At 44.7% G+C, this 15,443-nt stretch overlaps 1 protein-coding gene across 10 annotated transcripts in view; it reads left to right on the top strand.

The window, feature by feature from the left end:
* Positions 1–15,443, top strand: part of LOC143804881 (diacylglycerol kinase eta-like) — a 266,345-nt gene that overhangs the window by 217,605 nt on the left and 33,297 nt on the right. For all 10 annotated transcript variants that reach the window (XM_077283417.1, XM_077283420.1, XM_077283423.1 and 7 more), the window contains 3 exons: positions 942–1,038; positions 5,173–5,280; positions 15,144–15,257. In XM_077283417.1, the coding sequence (XP_077139532.1) occupies positions 942–1,038; positions 5,173–5,280; positions 15,144–15,257 (319 nt within the window). The remainder of the gene's footprint in view (positions 1–941; positions 1,039–5,172; positions 5,281–15,143; positions 15,258–15,443) is intronic.

Below are 15,443 nucleotides of genomic sequence, written 5' to 3'. Positions count from 1 at the left end.
CCAGCAATGTATCACATACTGGGCTGCTTGCTGCAGTTTTCATAAAATCACAGTTTTCTCTGCTGTAGATCTAGCTGTTCTCTAAAGGCTGAGCCCTATATAACCCCGCCCACACCTCTGATTGGCTGCTTTCTGTGCACACTATGCAAAGGCAGACAGCAGCCAATCAGTGGTTGGGGCGGAGTTATGTACAGCTCAGCATTGAGAGAACAGCTAGGTCTACAGCAGTGAAAACTGTGATTTTATCAAAACTACAGCAAGCAGCCCAGTATGTGATACATTGCTAGAATCAGGGTCTCTACCTCTACATTTATTCTGCTCTCAGACACCTGGTGACTGATTCCCTTTAAGCCAGTGTCTCAATGTTTCACATTTAACAGAGGGATCTGCTGATTATGTGCTAATGGTGAGCTGTAATCCACTCACGTGCAGGAGCCGTACATACAATAAATGGGTTTTTATCAAAAACAATTATATTTACATATTATATTATTACCTTAGTTATAAAAATAAACTCATATAAAATGAATGCAACAAAAAGGTAGAGAGTTTGAAGTTTAATTGTTTTCTGACTCCTGAAAAATAGAAGCAAAGTTTTTGACCTTTTTTGATGACCTTACTGTACATTCACCGCCCCCGAGGAGCGGCGGCGCTTACACTGGGGCAGGAGAGGCGCTGATAGAAGAGTGACCTGTCAATCACTTGTATAACAATTCAACAATACAGTTCATCTAAGAACCTAAAATCCAGATTTGTAAACTAAAGGTCAGCATTGCAGTGCCCTTACAGCTCGCCCTTACAGATATCATTAGTTTAGGGTGTCAGAACTTGATGGCCGCTTCCCTCTGTAGCATACTGGAGTCGGCATGTTTGTAAAGAATATTAATCCTGTGAATGATCTCCCATTTATCTAATGCTTCATTTCTTTCCCCTCTTTGCAGCAGTCGAACACGAAATATGATGTGGTACGGTGTGTTAGGAACCAAGGAACTGCTGCAGAAAACCTACAAAAATCTGGAGCAACGTGTAAAACTCGAGGTGATTATTTCTCAGTGAGTCTGTGCCTTGTGGGTGTCGGACTCTCAGTTGCGTCCCCCACGCATTTCATTCAAAGCTGGTATCGGCTTTTTGCGGGGAATAATGATTGTCGGGGGGTTGTGAAACATGCAGATTGCAACAATTAGGAGGACAATGTCATGTTTCATAGGGATCGGAAGAATTTGGAGGCATGAACAGATAAGTGGCACATTATGATTATTAAAGAACTATTCATTATTGTCACTAGGGCCTAAGAACTAACAGGCAGGTAGTTTCCCCGTGTCAATCTCTGCCATCACATATCGGTCACAAACCACTCCTGCCGGTGACGTCACATCAACAGAGCATCTCTTCTTCTCCCGCACTGCTCTGGTGGCTGCTGATGTCATGCTGATTGACATTCAGCTCCCTGCTGCCCAACTGCAGGGAGCCAGCTGTCAATCAGTATGACATTGGCATTCACGCCCTGTCGATAGAGCAGCCCAGAAAAAGAGTTGTTCTGTTGACAAGGGGCAGCTGAATCGCTGGCAGAAGCAATCAGGTAGAACAGGCAAATAGTTGCTTGGTGTCAATCTCTCTCTGCACAAAGTGGCCACATACCACTCCTGCCTGTGATTCAGCAATGTCCAATGACATCGCTTTGTCAGAGCAGCTCTTCTTCTTCTGCCCTGCTCTGGTGGCTGTTGATGTCATGTTAATTGACATCCAGCTCCTCACTGTCTACCTGCAGGGAGCCATCTGTCAATCAGCATGATGTTGGCATTCAGACCCTGGCGATACAGCAGCCCAGAAGAAGAGCTGTTGTATTGACTCGGGGCAGTGGAATTGCTGGTAGGAGCGGTCAGGTTAGCAACTAACTGCCTGTTAGTGTCTAGGTCCACAGTAAAAGAATTGAAAAATGGTCCTGGACAACCTTTTAAATATAAGGTTATTCACTTGGAAACGGAAAATAAAAACTGACATGGCAAAGAACTTAGGATTAGAGAAGGGCAGACACCTGGATGTTCAGGTCTGGCAGGTTCGGCGGAACAGTTCCAAAAAGTTTGGGTTTGGGCACCAGAACCCGGACCCCATTCACTTGAATGGGGGATCCGAACATCCAGTGTTTGTTGTCATGTGCATCACAGTGCGGCAAACACTGATTGGCGGTGAAATCATCCTCGCTGGTCAGAGAGCTGCTGTTCCCATCCTGTCAAAAGACAGCGTGAGCGCTCAGCCGTGATCGCAGGTATAAAGTTCACATCCGGTCACTGGTGTCAGCTGATAGGACTATTTCTCCCTTCAGCTGATGCCTGCTGCTGCTAATAACAGTGAGAGCAGGAGTGGCTGATGAGGGTAATCATCATCCGGCTCCTGTGCTGGGTGGCTGCGCTTCTATTTTTTATCAGCGGAAAATTAGAGTTTTGGTGCTCAGGGCTCAGGAAACATATAGGTTGAAAGGTGAATGACCAAAGTAATAAACGGAACCCAGAAAAATGATGAAAAGGGAAGTTCGGTTATAAGACGACTGATGGAGGACTGAACGACGACATGTAGATATGGGAAAGGTTAATACAGACATTTGTTTAATGGCATATTCAGGCCTGTGACTTTTACACGGGGCTACACTATGGTAAAGCAGGTTTCTTCAATTACATGGTTTTTACTAGGTAAAAACTTTTGGGAACCACACTGCTCCAGACTATAGAGTAATACCTTTATGAAAAAGAGATATCCCGGTAATGTTCTCATCTGAGCGAGTCGTGAGAATAATGGCTGCCCCATGGCTGGTGATGCACGCCGCCAGGATGATTGACAAGAAGAGACAATTCGTGGTTTTGGGCTGCGCTAACGGAAATGATGATCCTTAGTCCAATATATAAATAAGCAATATTTATTCCGTTTCCAGGCTGACTGGTGTCTTTCTCAAGTGTAAAAAACAACTGGACAAAACACACAGGTGCAAAGGGGACTTAAAGGGACTCTGTCACCTGAATTTGGCGGGACCAGTTTTGGGTCATATGGGCGGGGTTTTCGGGTGTTTGATTCACCCTTTCCTTACCCGCTGGCTGCATGCTGGCCGCAATATTGGATTGAAGTTCATTCTCTGTCCTCTGGAGTACATGCCAGCGCAAGGCAATATTGCCTTGCGCAGGCGTGTACTTCAGAGGACAGAGAATTAACTTCAATCCAATATTGCGGCCAGCATGCAGCCAGCGGGTAAGGAAAGGGTGAATCAAACACCCGAAAACCCCGCCCATATGACCCAAAACTGGTCCCGCCAAATTCAGGTGACAGGTTCCCTTTAAATAGCCTGGAATGGGCACGAAAATAACTGAGGAAACACTGAAGAAATATCTACAGAGGATTTGAAAATGTGGGATTGAAAGGGAGGATCTAAAGGAGGGGAAAAGGTCATAAATAATAATAAGGTGCAGTGAGAGACATAGGCAAAAAGTAAAGGATAGAAAAATTCAGTGGTGAAATCAGGAAAAAGATGATTGTAAATGTTAAAAACAAGATGGAAGGGGGACTAGAACACCATTGTAGAATTAAAGCAAAGGGTGAAAAAAAGGAGAATTATCTGGTAGAGCCACAGGGAGAAAACTGAGAAGACAGAGGAGAAGATGGCGGGGAGGTGAAGGAGAAGCGGTAAAGAATCGTATCCGGCGTATAGTGTGGAGGAAGGGACAGGTGCGCGAGCTCCGCGCTCCACAGGGGCAATGCAGATGGAAAAAGTGATATACGATAAAAAGTGTTCTTTAAGGGAAAGAGGTTTCTAGGGTGCTGAACGAATGAAATTGTCTGAAAATGAGGAAGAGGAAGATAGTGAAGGGGGGAATACTGGGAAAAATGAACCGGAAATAAAAATAAAAATGGTTATGGGGAATGTGGGGCGGAAAAAATGAGAAGAATCAAGCGATGCATGATTTTATTAATGAAACGGTGTTTTTAACAGTAGTAAAGAATAAGGAGGTGAAAGTGAAATTTAACTTGTTAGATAGAGGGGAAGTCCAAGGAACTAAAGTTTTTCCTTGAGGGGAACAATAAAGAAAAAAAGTTCTGACATGTTGAAGAGGGACAGAAAGAGGAATAGAGATTGTAAGCGAAGAATGAGACGGGGGTTGATGTCGCCTTTCTCAATGAGAGCTCTCCCCCGTTTGCTACTTTCCTTTTGTTCATTTATACACTTTCCTTTTCTCTCTTCTTTCCCTTAAAACATCACGTTCCCTTGTCTATCGCCTTTGTTCTGCATTGACCCTGTGGAGCACGGAGCTCGCGCACCTCCACACTATACATCGGATACCATTCTCCACCACTTCTCCTTCACCTCCCCAGCCACCGCCTTCTCTTCCACCTTCTCAGTTTTCTCCCCTATCTAACTGAACCTTTCCCAACTATCCTTTGACTCTACCAGATTTCCTATTTTCTTTTCCTCCATATTTATAACCGTGCTCTAGTTTCCCTTCTATCTTTTTTAACATTTCATTTTGCCCCTTTATGTTTTCTATTTTGTTTCCTGACTTCACCGCTCATTCGATATTTCACATAACAAAATTTTCCATATTCTCGTTTTAGCTTTTTGACTATATTTCTCACCGCACCTTTACTTATTATTCATCACCTTTTCTCCTTCCCCATTTTCACATCCTCCGTGGGTCTTTGTATTTTGGCGCCCATTCCAGGCTATTTAGCCCCCTCTTGTTCCTGTGTTTTGTGCAGTTGATTTTACACATGAGAAACAGGCCGGTCTGTGGAAACACATTGAGTCAGGGATCTTCATATCGGTTAGTTAATATTTATGAGCTCTCTAAAACCTTCCGCCTCCCATCACTGATTGGCAGCTTTCTGCTTATGCACAGTGTACACAGTAATCAGCCAATCAGCAGTGTGGGCGGGGTTATACAGAGCTCAGCATTCAGAGAACTGCTAGATCTGCAGTAGAGAAAACAGGGACTTTATAAAAAAAAAACTACAGCAAGAAGCCCAGTAAGTGATACATCAATGAAATCAGGGTCTCTGCTCCTACACCATGCTGCTCTCCGATTCCCTTAAACATAAAAAAGCATACAGTTTCATGATAAATGCCATTGTTGTGCATTATGATATTATTTATAGGAATATGACATACTAATGTACTTCTTGCTGTTTTAGTGTGACGGCGTTATCATATCTTTGCCCAGTCTTCAAGGTATTGCAGTTTTAAATATACCTAGTTATGCTGGAGGTATAAACTTCTGGGGAGGAACCAAAGAGGACAATGTAAGTATTCACTATGAGTATGTCTGTTACCATTAAACTAGAGAATCACAGCCACAACTACATGGCAGCCGTTAAGATAAATGGCCAATCTTGTAATACAAGAACTGTTTTGAGTCCTCCAGAACGGGAACTTCTCTGACTCTTGGGGCTTGTTTAGACATCCATTTTTCACATACGAGTTTTATGAGTGACTTTCATTGCACTAGAATAGTCTATGGGTCTGTTCACATGTCCAATTTTTTTGCAGACTGAGTGGTTCATGCAAAATCGCAGACACATGTCTGATATTAATCCAAGTGTCAGATTAAAATAGGCAATGCAAGCCTATGGGTCCATGAAAACACTGGGCAGCACTCGGATGCTGTCCATGTGCTGCCTGTTTTTCATGGTTGACGAAATTCTGACAAAACTGTTATGCTCACTGGGTGAGGTGGATCATGGAAGACGAAGTTCCCGGTGGGCACACAGGCCAGGGACGTCAGTGCAGCAAGCAGGTGAGTTATGAGGTAGATAGATACTGGAAGCCACATGCAGGCTGCAGATGCCTTGGAGACCTAGGACAGGTAGCGAACATCCTGTAAGACCGGGAACAGGTAGCACAGGTACTAATGGCCACAGCAGCCGGAAGACATCTGGGAGGCAGACACATAGCAAACATCCTGAAAGCTGCAAGAGGATTAGAGACATCCGGTAGACTGCAGGCATGTAGCAAAGGTACTGGAAGCCGCAGGCAGACTTGAGACATCTGGGAGACCACAGACAGGTAGCAGACGTCCTGGAAGAGTGGAAACAGGTAGCAGAGGTACTGAAAACCGCAGGCAGACTAAAGACTTCTGGGAGACTGCAGAGAGGTAGCAAAGGTCCTGGAAGTTGCAGGAGGACTGGAGACGTCTGGGAAGCTGCTGACAGGTAGCAAAGGTCCTGGAAGTAGCAGGGAGACTGGAAACATCCAGAAGATCACTGACAGATAGCAAAGGTCCAGAAAGATACAGGAGGACTGGAGTTGTTTGGGAGACCGCAGACTGGTAACAAAGGTCCTGGAAATCACAGGAGGACTGGAGAGGTCTGGGAAACCCCTGACAGGTAGCAAAGGTCCTGAAAGTAGCAGGAGGACTAGAGACTTCCAGGAGACCGCTGACAGAGAGCAAAGGTCCAGGAAGACACAGGAGGACTGAAGTTGTCCGGGAGACCGCAGACTGGTAGCAAAGTTCCTGGAAGTCTCAGGAGGACTGGAGATGTCCTGGAGACTGCTGACAGGTATCAAAGGTACTGAAAGCCGCAGGCTGACCAGAAACATCTAGGAGACCACAGGCAAGTTGTAGAGGTACTAAAAGCTGCAGAAAGACAGGTAAATGAGATACTGGAAGTCGCAGGCAGACAGCAGTCATCCTGGAGACCTCTTGGAGCTGTGTACTGACAAACTAAAAGTCTTAATACCAAGACACAGATGTGTGTCTTGGTAGATGTTATATAGGCCTAGGTATATGAACACATGGGAACACACCTGGGTATTCCCAAGCACAATATGGAGAACAATAAAGTTTAGCAAACCGGGATTAAGGGAGCAGAACCCAGACCCAAGACAAGTGTGTAACAGAAATTCTGATGAAACTCTGATCAAAAACGAAAATGAAACTAGGATTGGTTTTCTCGTTTGTGAAAAAGAATGGACATCTGAAGGAGAGCTTATCCTGGCTTATAGAGGATGGAGGGGTGTCCGGAATGGGGGGCTACATTCACAGTCACAGTCACACTACTTCTCTTGATGGACCTTCTCTTATGTAGACTTCCTCATTGATTATCGATTATAGGTTAGAACTTGGAATATTTGTTTTTAATAAGACATCAAAATAATACAATTATTATAATGTGATGAATTTCTTATATTTCATTAGTTTTGAGAATGTTTAGACATGACTGTTATATATTTGATTGTGTTATTTACTTCAAAAATCCTTTTCCAGCAAAGCTTTTTGAAAATATCACATAACACAGTTATGCAGCTTTTATAGCATAAGAGAAATGTATAATACATCATAGTATAAGGATAATGCACACAGTGATGTCACATAACACAGTTATGCAGTGCTGTCACAGCAGACAAATAATACATATATGATAATACAGGGATAATGCACACAGTGATGTCACATAACACAGTTATACAGTGCTGTCACAGCAGACAGATAATATATAATAAATGATAATAGAGGGATAATGCACACAGTGATGTCACATAACACAGTTATATAGTGCTGTCACAGCAGACAGATAATATATAATAAATGATAATAGAGGGATAATGCACACAGTGATGTCACATAACACAGTTATACAGTGCTGTCACAGCAGACAGATAATATATAATGATCATAGAGGGATAATGCACACAGTGATGTCACATAAGGCTACGTTCACATTTGCGTTGTTGTGTGTTGCGTCGGCGACGCATCGGCGACGCAACGCACAACGCATGCAAAACGCATACAAAACGCATTGTTTTGTGACGCATGCGTCCTTTTTTTGCATGATTTTGGACGCAAAAAAAATGCAACTTGCTGCGTCCTCTGCGCCCTGACGCGTGCGCCCAAAAAGACGCATGTGTCACAAAACGCAACACAACGCATGTCCATGCGTCCCCATGTTAAATATAGGGGCGCATGACGCATGCGGCGACGCTGCAGCGCCCGACGCTGCGGCGCACAACACTAATGTGAACGTACACAGTTATATAGTGCTGTCACAGCAGACAGATAATACATATATGATAATACAGGGATAATGCACACAGTGATGTCACATAACACAGTTATGCAGTACTGTCACAGCAGACAAATAATACATATATGATAATACAGGGATAATGCACACAGTGATGTCACATACCACAGTTATGCAGTGCTGTCACAGCAGACAAATAATACATATATGATAATACAGGGATAATGCACACAGTGATGTCACATACCACAGTTATGCAGTGCTGTCACAGCAGACAAATAATACATATATGATAATACAGGGATAATGCACACAGTGATGTCACATAACACAGTTATACAGTGCTGTCACAGCAGACAGATAATACATACATCATAATACAGGGATAATGCACACAGTGATGTCACATAACACAGTTATACAGTGCTGTCACAGCAGACAGATAATACATATATGATAATACAGGGATAATGCACTGTCATGAATCCCAATGGCTAGGGATAGCACAGGACAAGCAAGGTACAAATATATAACAGACGAGCTCTAGGGTGATGGAACCTGGGCTGACCGCTGCCCTACGCCTGACAAACGCAACTAGAGATAGCCAGGGAGCGTGCCTACGTTGGTTCTAGACGCCACGCACCAGCCTAAGAGCTAACTAGCACTGCAGAGAAATAAAGACCTCACTTGCCTCCAGAGGAATGAACCCCAAAAGGTTTAGTTGTCCCCCACATGTATTGACGGTGAAATGAGAGGAAGGCACACACATAGAGATGATATATATAGGTTTAGCAAATAGAGGCCCGCTGTAAACTAGAAAGCAGAACGATACAAAAGGGGTCTGAGCGGTCAGCAAAAAACCCTAATCAAAAAACCATCCTGAGATTACAAGAACCCATGTGCCAACTCATGGCACATGGGGAGAACCTCAGTCCACTAGAGCTACCAGCTAGCATAGAGACATAATAAGCAAGCTGGACAAAAAACCCAAACAACTGAAAATCAGCACTTAGCTTATCCTGAAAGATCTGGGAGCAGGTAGGCAGGAACAAAACAGAGCACATCTGAATACATTGATAGCCGGCAAGGGAATGACAGAAAGGCCAGGTAAAATAGGAAACACCCAGCCTCTGATGGACAGGTGGAAACCAAAGGCCGCAACCCACCAAAGTCACCCAGTACCAGCAGTAACCACCAGAGGGAGCCCACAAACAGAATCCACAACAGTACCCCCCCCTTGAGGAGGGGTCACCGAACCCTCACGAGAACCCCCAGGGCGATCAGGGTGAGCTCTATGGAAGGCGCGGACCAAATCAGTCGCATGAACATCGGAGGCGACCACCCAGGAATTATCCTCCTGACCATAACCCTTCCACTTAACCAAATACTGGAGTTTGCGTCTGGAAACACGAGAATCCAAGATCTTCTCAACAACATACTCCAATTCTCCCTCCACCAGCACCGGAGCAGGAGGCTCAACCGAAGGAACAACGGGCACCTCATACCTCCGCAACAACGACCGATGGAACACATTATGAATAGCAAACGATGCTGGGAGATCCAAACGAAAAGATACAGGGTTAAGAATCTCCGAGATCCTATAAGGACCGATGAACCGAGGCTTGAACTTAGGAGAAGAGACCTTCATAGGGACAAAACGAGAAGACAACCACACCAAATCCCCAACAAGAAGTCGGGGACCCACGCGGCGACGGCGATTAGCAAACTGCTGAGTCTTCTCCTGAGATAACTTCAAATTGTCCACCACCTGATTCCAAATCTGATGTAGCCTGTCCACCACCACGTCCACTCCAGGACAATCCGAAGACTCCAACTGACCAGAGGAAAAACGAGGATGAAACCCCGAATTACAAAAAAAAGGAGAGACCAACGTGGCAGAACTAGCCCGATTATTAAGAGCAAATTCGGCCAGTGGCAAAAAAGCAACCCAGTCATCTTGATCAGCAGAAACAAAACACCTCAAATAAGTTTCCAAGGTCTGATTAGTTCGCTCCGTCTGGCCATTCGTCTGAGGATGGAATGCAGACGAGAAAGACAAATCAATGCCCATCTTGGCACAAAACGTCCGCCAAAATCTAGACACAAACTGGGATCTCCTGTCAGAAACGATATTCTCCGGAATCCCATGCAAACGAACCACGTTCTGAAAAAATAAAGGGACCAACTCAGAGGAGGAAGGCAACTTAGGCAAGGGCACCAAATGAACCATCTTAGAAAAGCGGTCACACACAACCCAGATAACGGACATTTTCTGTGAAACCGGGAGATCAGAAATAAAATCCATGGAAATGTGCGTCCAAGGCCTCTTCGGGATGGGCAAGGATAACAACAACCCACTGGCCCGAGAACAGCAAGGCTTAGCTCGAGCACACACTTCACAAGACTGCACAAAGGTACGCACATCCCTAGACAAGGAAGGCCACCAAAAAGACCTGGCCACCAAGTCTCTAGTACCAAATATTCCAGGATGACCAGCCAACACAGAAGAATGGACCTCGGAGATGACTCTACTGGTCCAATCATCCGGAACAAACAGTCTTTCTGGTGGACAACGATCCGGTTTATCCACCTGAAACTCCTGCAATGCACGTCGCAAGTCTGGGGATACGGCGGACAATATTACCCCATCCCTAAGGATACCAGTAGGACCAGCGTCTCCAGGAGAGTCAGGCACAAAACTCCTGGAAAGAGCATCTGCCTTCACATTCTTTGAACCTGGCAGGTATGAAACCACGAAATTGAAACGAGAAAAAAACAACGACCAACGAGCCTGTCTAGGATTCAAACGCCTGGCAGACTCAAGGTAAATGAGATTCTTGTGATCAGTCAAGACCACCACACGATGTTTAGCACCCTCAAGCCAATGACGCCACTCCTCAAATGCCCACTTCATGGCCAAAAGCTCCCGATTACCCACATCATAATTGCGCTCGGCGGGCGAGAATTTTCTAGAGAAGAATGCACATGGCTTCATCACCGAGCCATTAGAACTTCTCTGTGACAAAACCGCCCCCGCTCCAATCTCGGAAGCATCAACCTCAACCTGAAAAGGAAGTGAAACATCTGGTTGACACAACACAGGAGCAGAAGAAAACCGGCGCTTAAGTTCCTGAAAGGCCCCCACGGCCGCAGAAGACCAATCAGCAACATCAGCACCCTTTTTAGTCAAATCAGTCAAAGGTTTAACAATACTGGAAAAATTAGCAATGAACCGACGATAAAAATTAGCAAACCCCAAGAACTTCTGTAGGCTCTTAACAGATGTAGGTTGTGTCCAGTCACAAATTGCCTGAACCTTGACGGGATCCATCTCAATAGTAGAAGGAGAAAAAATGTACCCCAAAAAAGAAATCTTCTGGACTCCGAAGAGACACTTTGAGCCCTTCACAAACAGAGAATTGGCCCGCAGAACCTGAAACACCTTCCTGACCTGTAGAACATGAGACTCCCAGTCATCAGAAAACACCAAAATATCATCCAAATACACAATCATAAACTTATCCAGATATTCACGGAAAATATTGTGCATAAAGGACTGAAAGACTGACGGAGCATTGGAGAGTCCAAAAGGCATTACCAAATACTCAAAATGGCCCTCAGGCGTATTAAATGCGGTTTTCCACTCATCACCCTGTTTTATCCGCACCAAATTATACGCACCGCGAAGATCTATCTTAGTGAACCACCTAGCCCCCTTAATGCGAGCAAACAAATCAGTCAATAATGGCAATGGATACTGATATTTGACTGTAATCTTATTCAGAAGGCGATAATCTATACAAGGCCTCAGGGAACCATCTTTTTTTGCCACGAAAAAAAAACCTGCTCCCAGAGGGGACGAAGATGGACGAATATGTCCCTTTTCCAAGGACTCCTTAATATAATTCCGCATAGCAGTATGCTCTGGCAGTGACAGATTAAATAAACGACCCTTAGGGAACTTACTGCCAGGAATCAATTCTATAGCACAGTCACAATCTCTATGAGGAGGGAGCGAATTGAGCTTAGGCTCCTCAAAAACATCCCTATAGTCAGACAAAAACTCAGGGATCTCAGAAGGAGTAGATGAAGCGATTGAAATCGGAGGTGCATCATCATGAACCCCCTGACATCCCCAGCTTAACACAGACATTGTTTTCCAGTCCAGGACAGGATTATGAGTTTGTAACCATGGCAGACCCAGCACTAGTACATCATGTAAATTATACAGTACAAGGAAGCGAATCACCTCCTGATGAACGGGAGTCATGCGCATGGTCACTTGTGTCCAATACTGCGGTTTATTCATAGCCAATGGTGTAGAGTCAATTCCCTTCAGAGGAATAGGAACTTCCAGAGGCTCCAGACTAAAACCGCAGCGTTTAGCAAATGACCAATCCATAAGACTCAGGGCAGCGCCCGAATCCACATAGGCATCAACGGAAATGGAAGACAGTGAAAAAATCAGAGTCACAGACAAAATGAACTTAGGCTGCAGAGTACCAATGGCAAAAGATTTATCAAGCTTTTTTGTGCGTTTAGAGCATGCTGATATAACATGAGCTGAATCACCACAATAAAAACACAATCCATTTTTCCGCCTATAATTTTGCCGTTCACTTCTGGACTGAATTCTATCACATTGCATAGTCTCAGGTGCCTGTTCAGAAGACACCGCCAACTGGTGCACGGGTTTGCGCTCCCGTAAACGCCGATCAATCTGAATGGCCATAGCCATAGACTCATTCAGACCTGTAGGCGTAGGGAACCCCACCATAATATCCTTAATGGCCTCAGAAAGACCATTTCTGAAGTTTGCAGCCAGGGCGCACTCATTCCACTGAGTAAGCACCGACCATTTCCGAAATTTTTGACAATATATTTCCGCTTCATCATGCCCCTGAGAGAGGGCTAACAAAGCCTTTTCAGCCTGAATCTCCAGGTTGGGTTCCTCATAGAGCAATCCCAATGCCAGAAAAAACGCATCCACACTGAGCAATGCAGGATCCCCTGGTGCCAATGCAAATGCCCAATTCTGAGGGTCGCCCCGCAGGAAAGATATTACAATCCTGACCTGTTGAGCAGGGTCTCCAGAGGAGCGTGATTTTAAAGAAAGAAACAATTTACAATTGTTCCTGAAATTCAGGAAGGTAGATCTATCTCCAGAGAAGAACTCTGGAATAGGAATTCTAGGTTCAGACATGGGAGTGTGAACAACAAAATCCTGTATGTTTTGAACTTTTGCCGCGAGATTACTCAGGCTGGAAGCCAAACTCTGGACATCCATGTTAAACAGCTAAGATCAGAGCCATTCAAGGGTTAAGAGGAGGTAAGAAGCAGCTAGACAGCAATTAAGGGCTAGGCAGCAAAACTCTGAAGGAAAAAAAAAAAAAAAAATTTCCCTTAAACACTTCTTTTTCTCCTGCTTCAGCCCCAACAATTAACACTTTGTGGGCCGGCTATACTGTCATGAATCCCAATGGCTAGGGATAGCACAGGACAAGCAAGGTACAAATATATAACAGACGAGCTCTAGGGTGATTGAACCTGGGCTGACCGCTGCCCTACGCCTGACAAACGCAACTAGAGATAGCCAGGGAGCGTGCCTACGTTGGTTCTAGACGCCACGCACCAGCCTAAGAGCTAACTAGCACTGCAGAGAAATAAAGACCTCACTTGCCTCCAGAGGAATGAACCCCAAAAGGTTTAGTTGCCCCCCACATGTATTGACGGTGAAATGAGAGGAAGGCACACACATAGAGATGATATATATAGGTTTAGCAAATAGAGGCCCACTGTAAACTAGAAAGCAGAACGATACAAAAGGGGTCTGAGCGGTCAGCAAAAAACCCTAATCAAAAAACCATCCTGAGATTACAAGAACCCATGTGCCAACTCATGGCACATGGGGAGAACCTCAGTCCACTAGAGCTACCAGCTAGCATAGAGACATAATAAGCAAGCTGGACAAAAAAACCAAACAACTGAAAATCAGCACTTAGCTTATCCTGAAAGATCTGGGAGCAGGTAGGCAGGAACAAAACAGAGCACATCTGAATACACTGATAGCCGGCAAGGGAATGACAGAAAGGCCAGGTAAAATAGGAAACACCCAGCCTCTGATGGACAGGTGGAAACCAAAGGCCGCAACCCACCAAAGTCACCCAGTACCAGCAGTAACCACCAGAGGGAGCCCACAAACAGAATCCACAACAATGCACACAGTGATGTCACATAACACAGATATACAGCGCTGTCACAGCAGACAGATAATATATAATGATAATACAGGGATAATGCACACAGTGATGTCACATAACACAGTTAACAGTGCTGTCACAGCAGACAGATAATACATACATCAAATACAGGGATAATGCACACAGTGATGTACAGCGCTGTCACAGCAGACAGATAATATATAATGATAATACAGGGAAAATGCACATAGTGATGTCACATAACAGTTATACAGTGCTGTCACAGCAGACAGATAATATATAATAAATGATAATACAGGGAGGGTTAGAGGGTTGATTGTGACTTGTAGGATCGCTACTTCCAACAGGGGGCGCTATAGAGTTAAGTCCTCTTTTTCTCAGAAGAGGCAATTTGTATATTTATTTTCCCAGAGGAGCATTGCACGGCAAATAAGCCTCCTTACCTTGACAAGCCAGAGATGGTATGTCACTCTCCATAAGGAGAAACGATACCCCTTAGACCCCAGTCCAGAGCCTCTCACCTAGCCAAATCAGTTCTCATGCTTCGCACTGACGAGGGCCAACAGCCCGAAACACCGTGTCTGCGAATTGAGATACTGATTTGGCTTTTATCCTAAGTCATATTGCACAACTCGTTAGAGGGTTGATTGTGACTTGTAGGATCGCTACTTGCAACAGGTGGCGCTATAGAGTTAAGTCCTCTTTTTCTCAGAAGAGGCAATTTGCATAATACAGGGATAATGCACACAGTGATGTCACATAACACAGCTATACAGATATTAATGAACTGTGAAGATAGATTATGAGACTCCGCTTCCCACCATGTGGCTGTAAGTTTCCCCCCGGACCTGGCACGGCCTCTGCATCCTCTGCAGTTACTCGGGTGCACTTGTTATGTGTCCTCGTATCTTTACATTGCAGAATTTCGGGGCGCCCTCCTTTGATGACAAGAAGCTGGAAGTGGTTGCTGTGTTTGGGAGCATTCAGATGGCGATGTCCCGTGTGATCAATCTGCAGCACCACCGCATCGCACAGGTGACCCTGATACAGGAGTGTGATCTACACCGCTGCACATAATCTCTAGATATTTGCACTGTTATTATTTATTGCTGCAGTATTGCTGTATCATACCATAGATCTGGAAAGAAAAAAACTTTCATTCTCATTGTCAGAATGAAGTGCATAAATAATAGTAATAAAATTATCTATTAGAATTATAGA

The sequence above is a fragment of the Ranitomeya variabilis genome, chromosome 2, assembly GCF_051348905.1.
Source record: "Ranitomeya variabilis isolate aRanVar5 chromosome 2, aRanVar5.hap1, whole genome shotgun sequence".
In the NCBI taxonomy this organism is placed as follows: Eukaryota; Metazoa; Chordata; class Amphibia; order Anura; family Dendrobatidae; genus Ranitomeya; species Ranitomeya variabilis.
The sequence above is the reverse complement of the archived record's forward strand: the minus strand, read 5'-3'. Positions and strand labels throughout refer to the sequence as shown.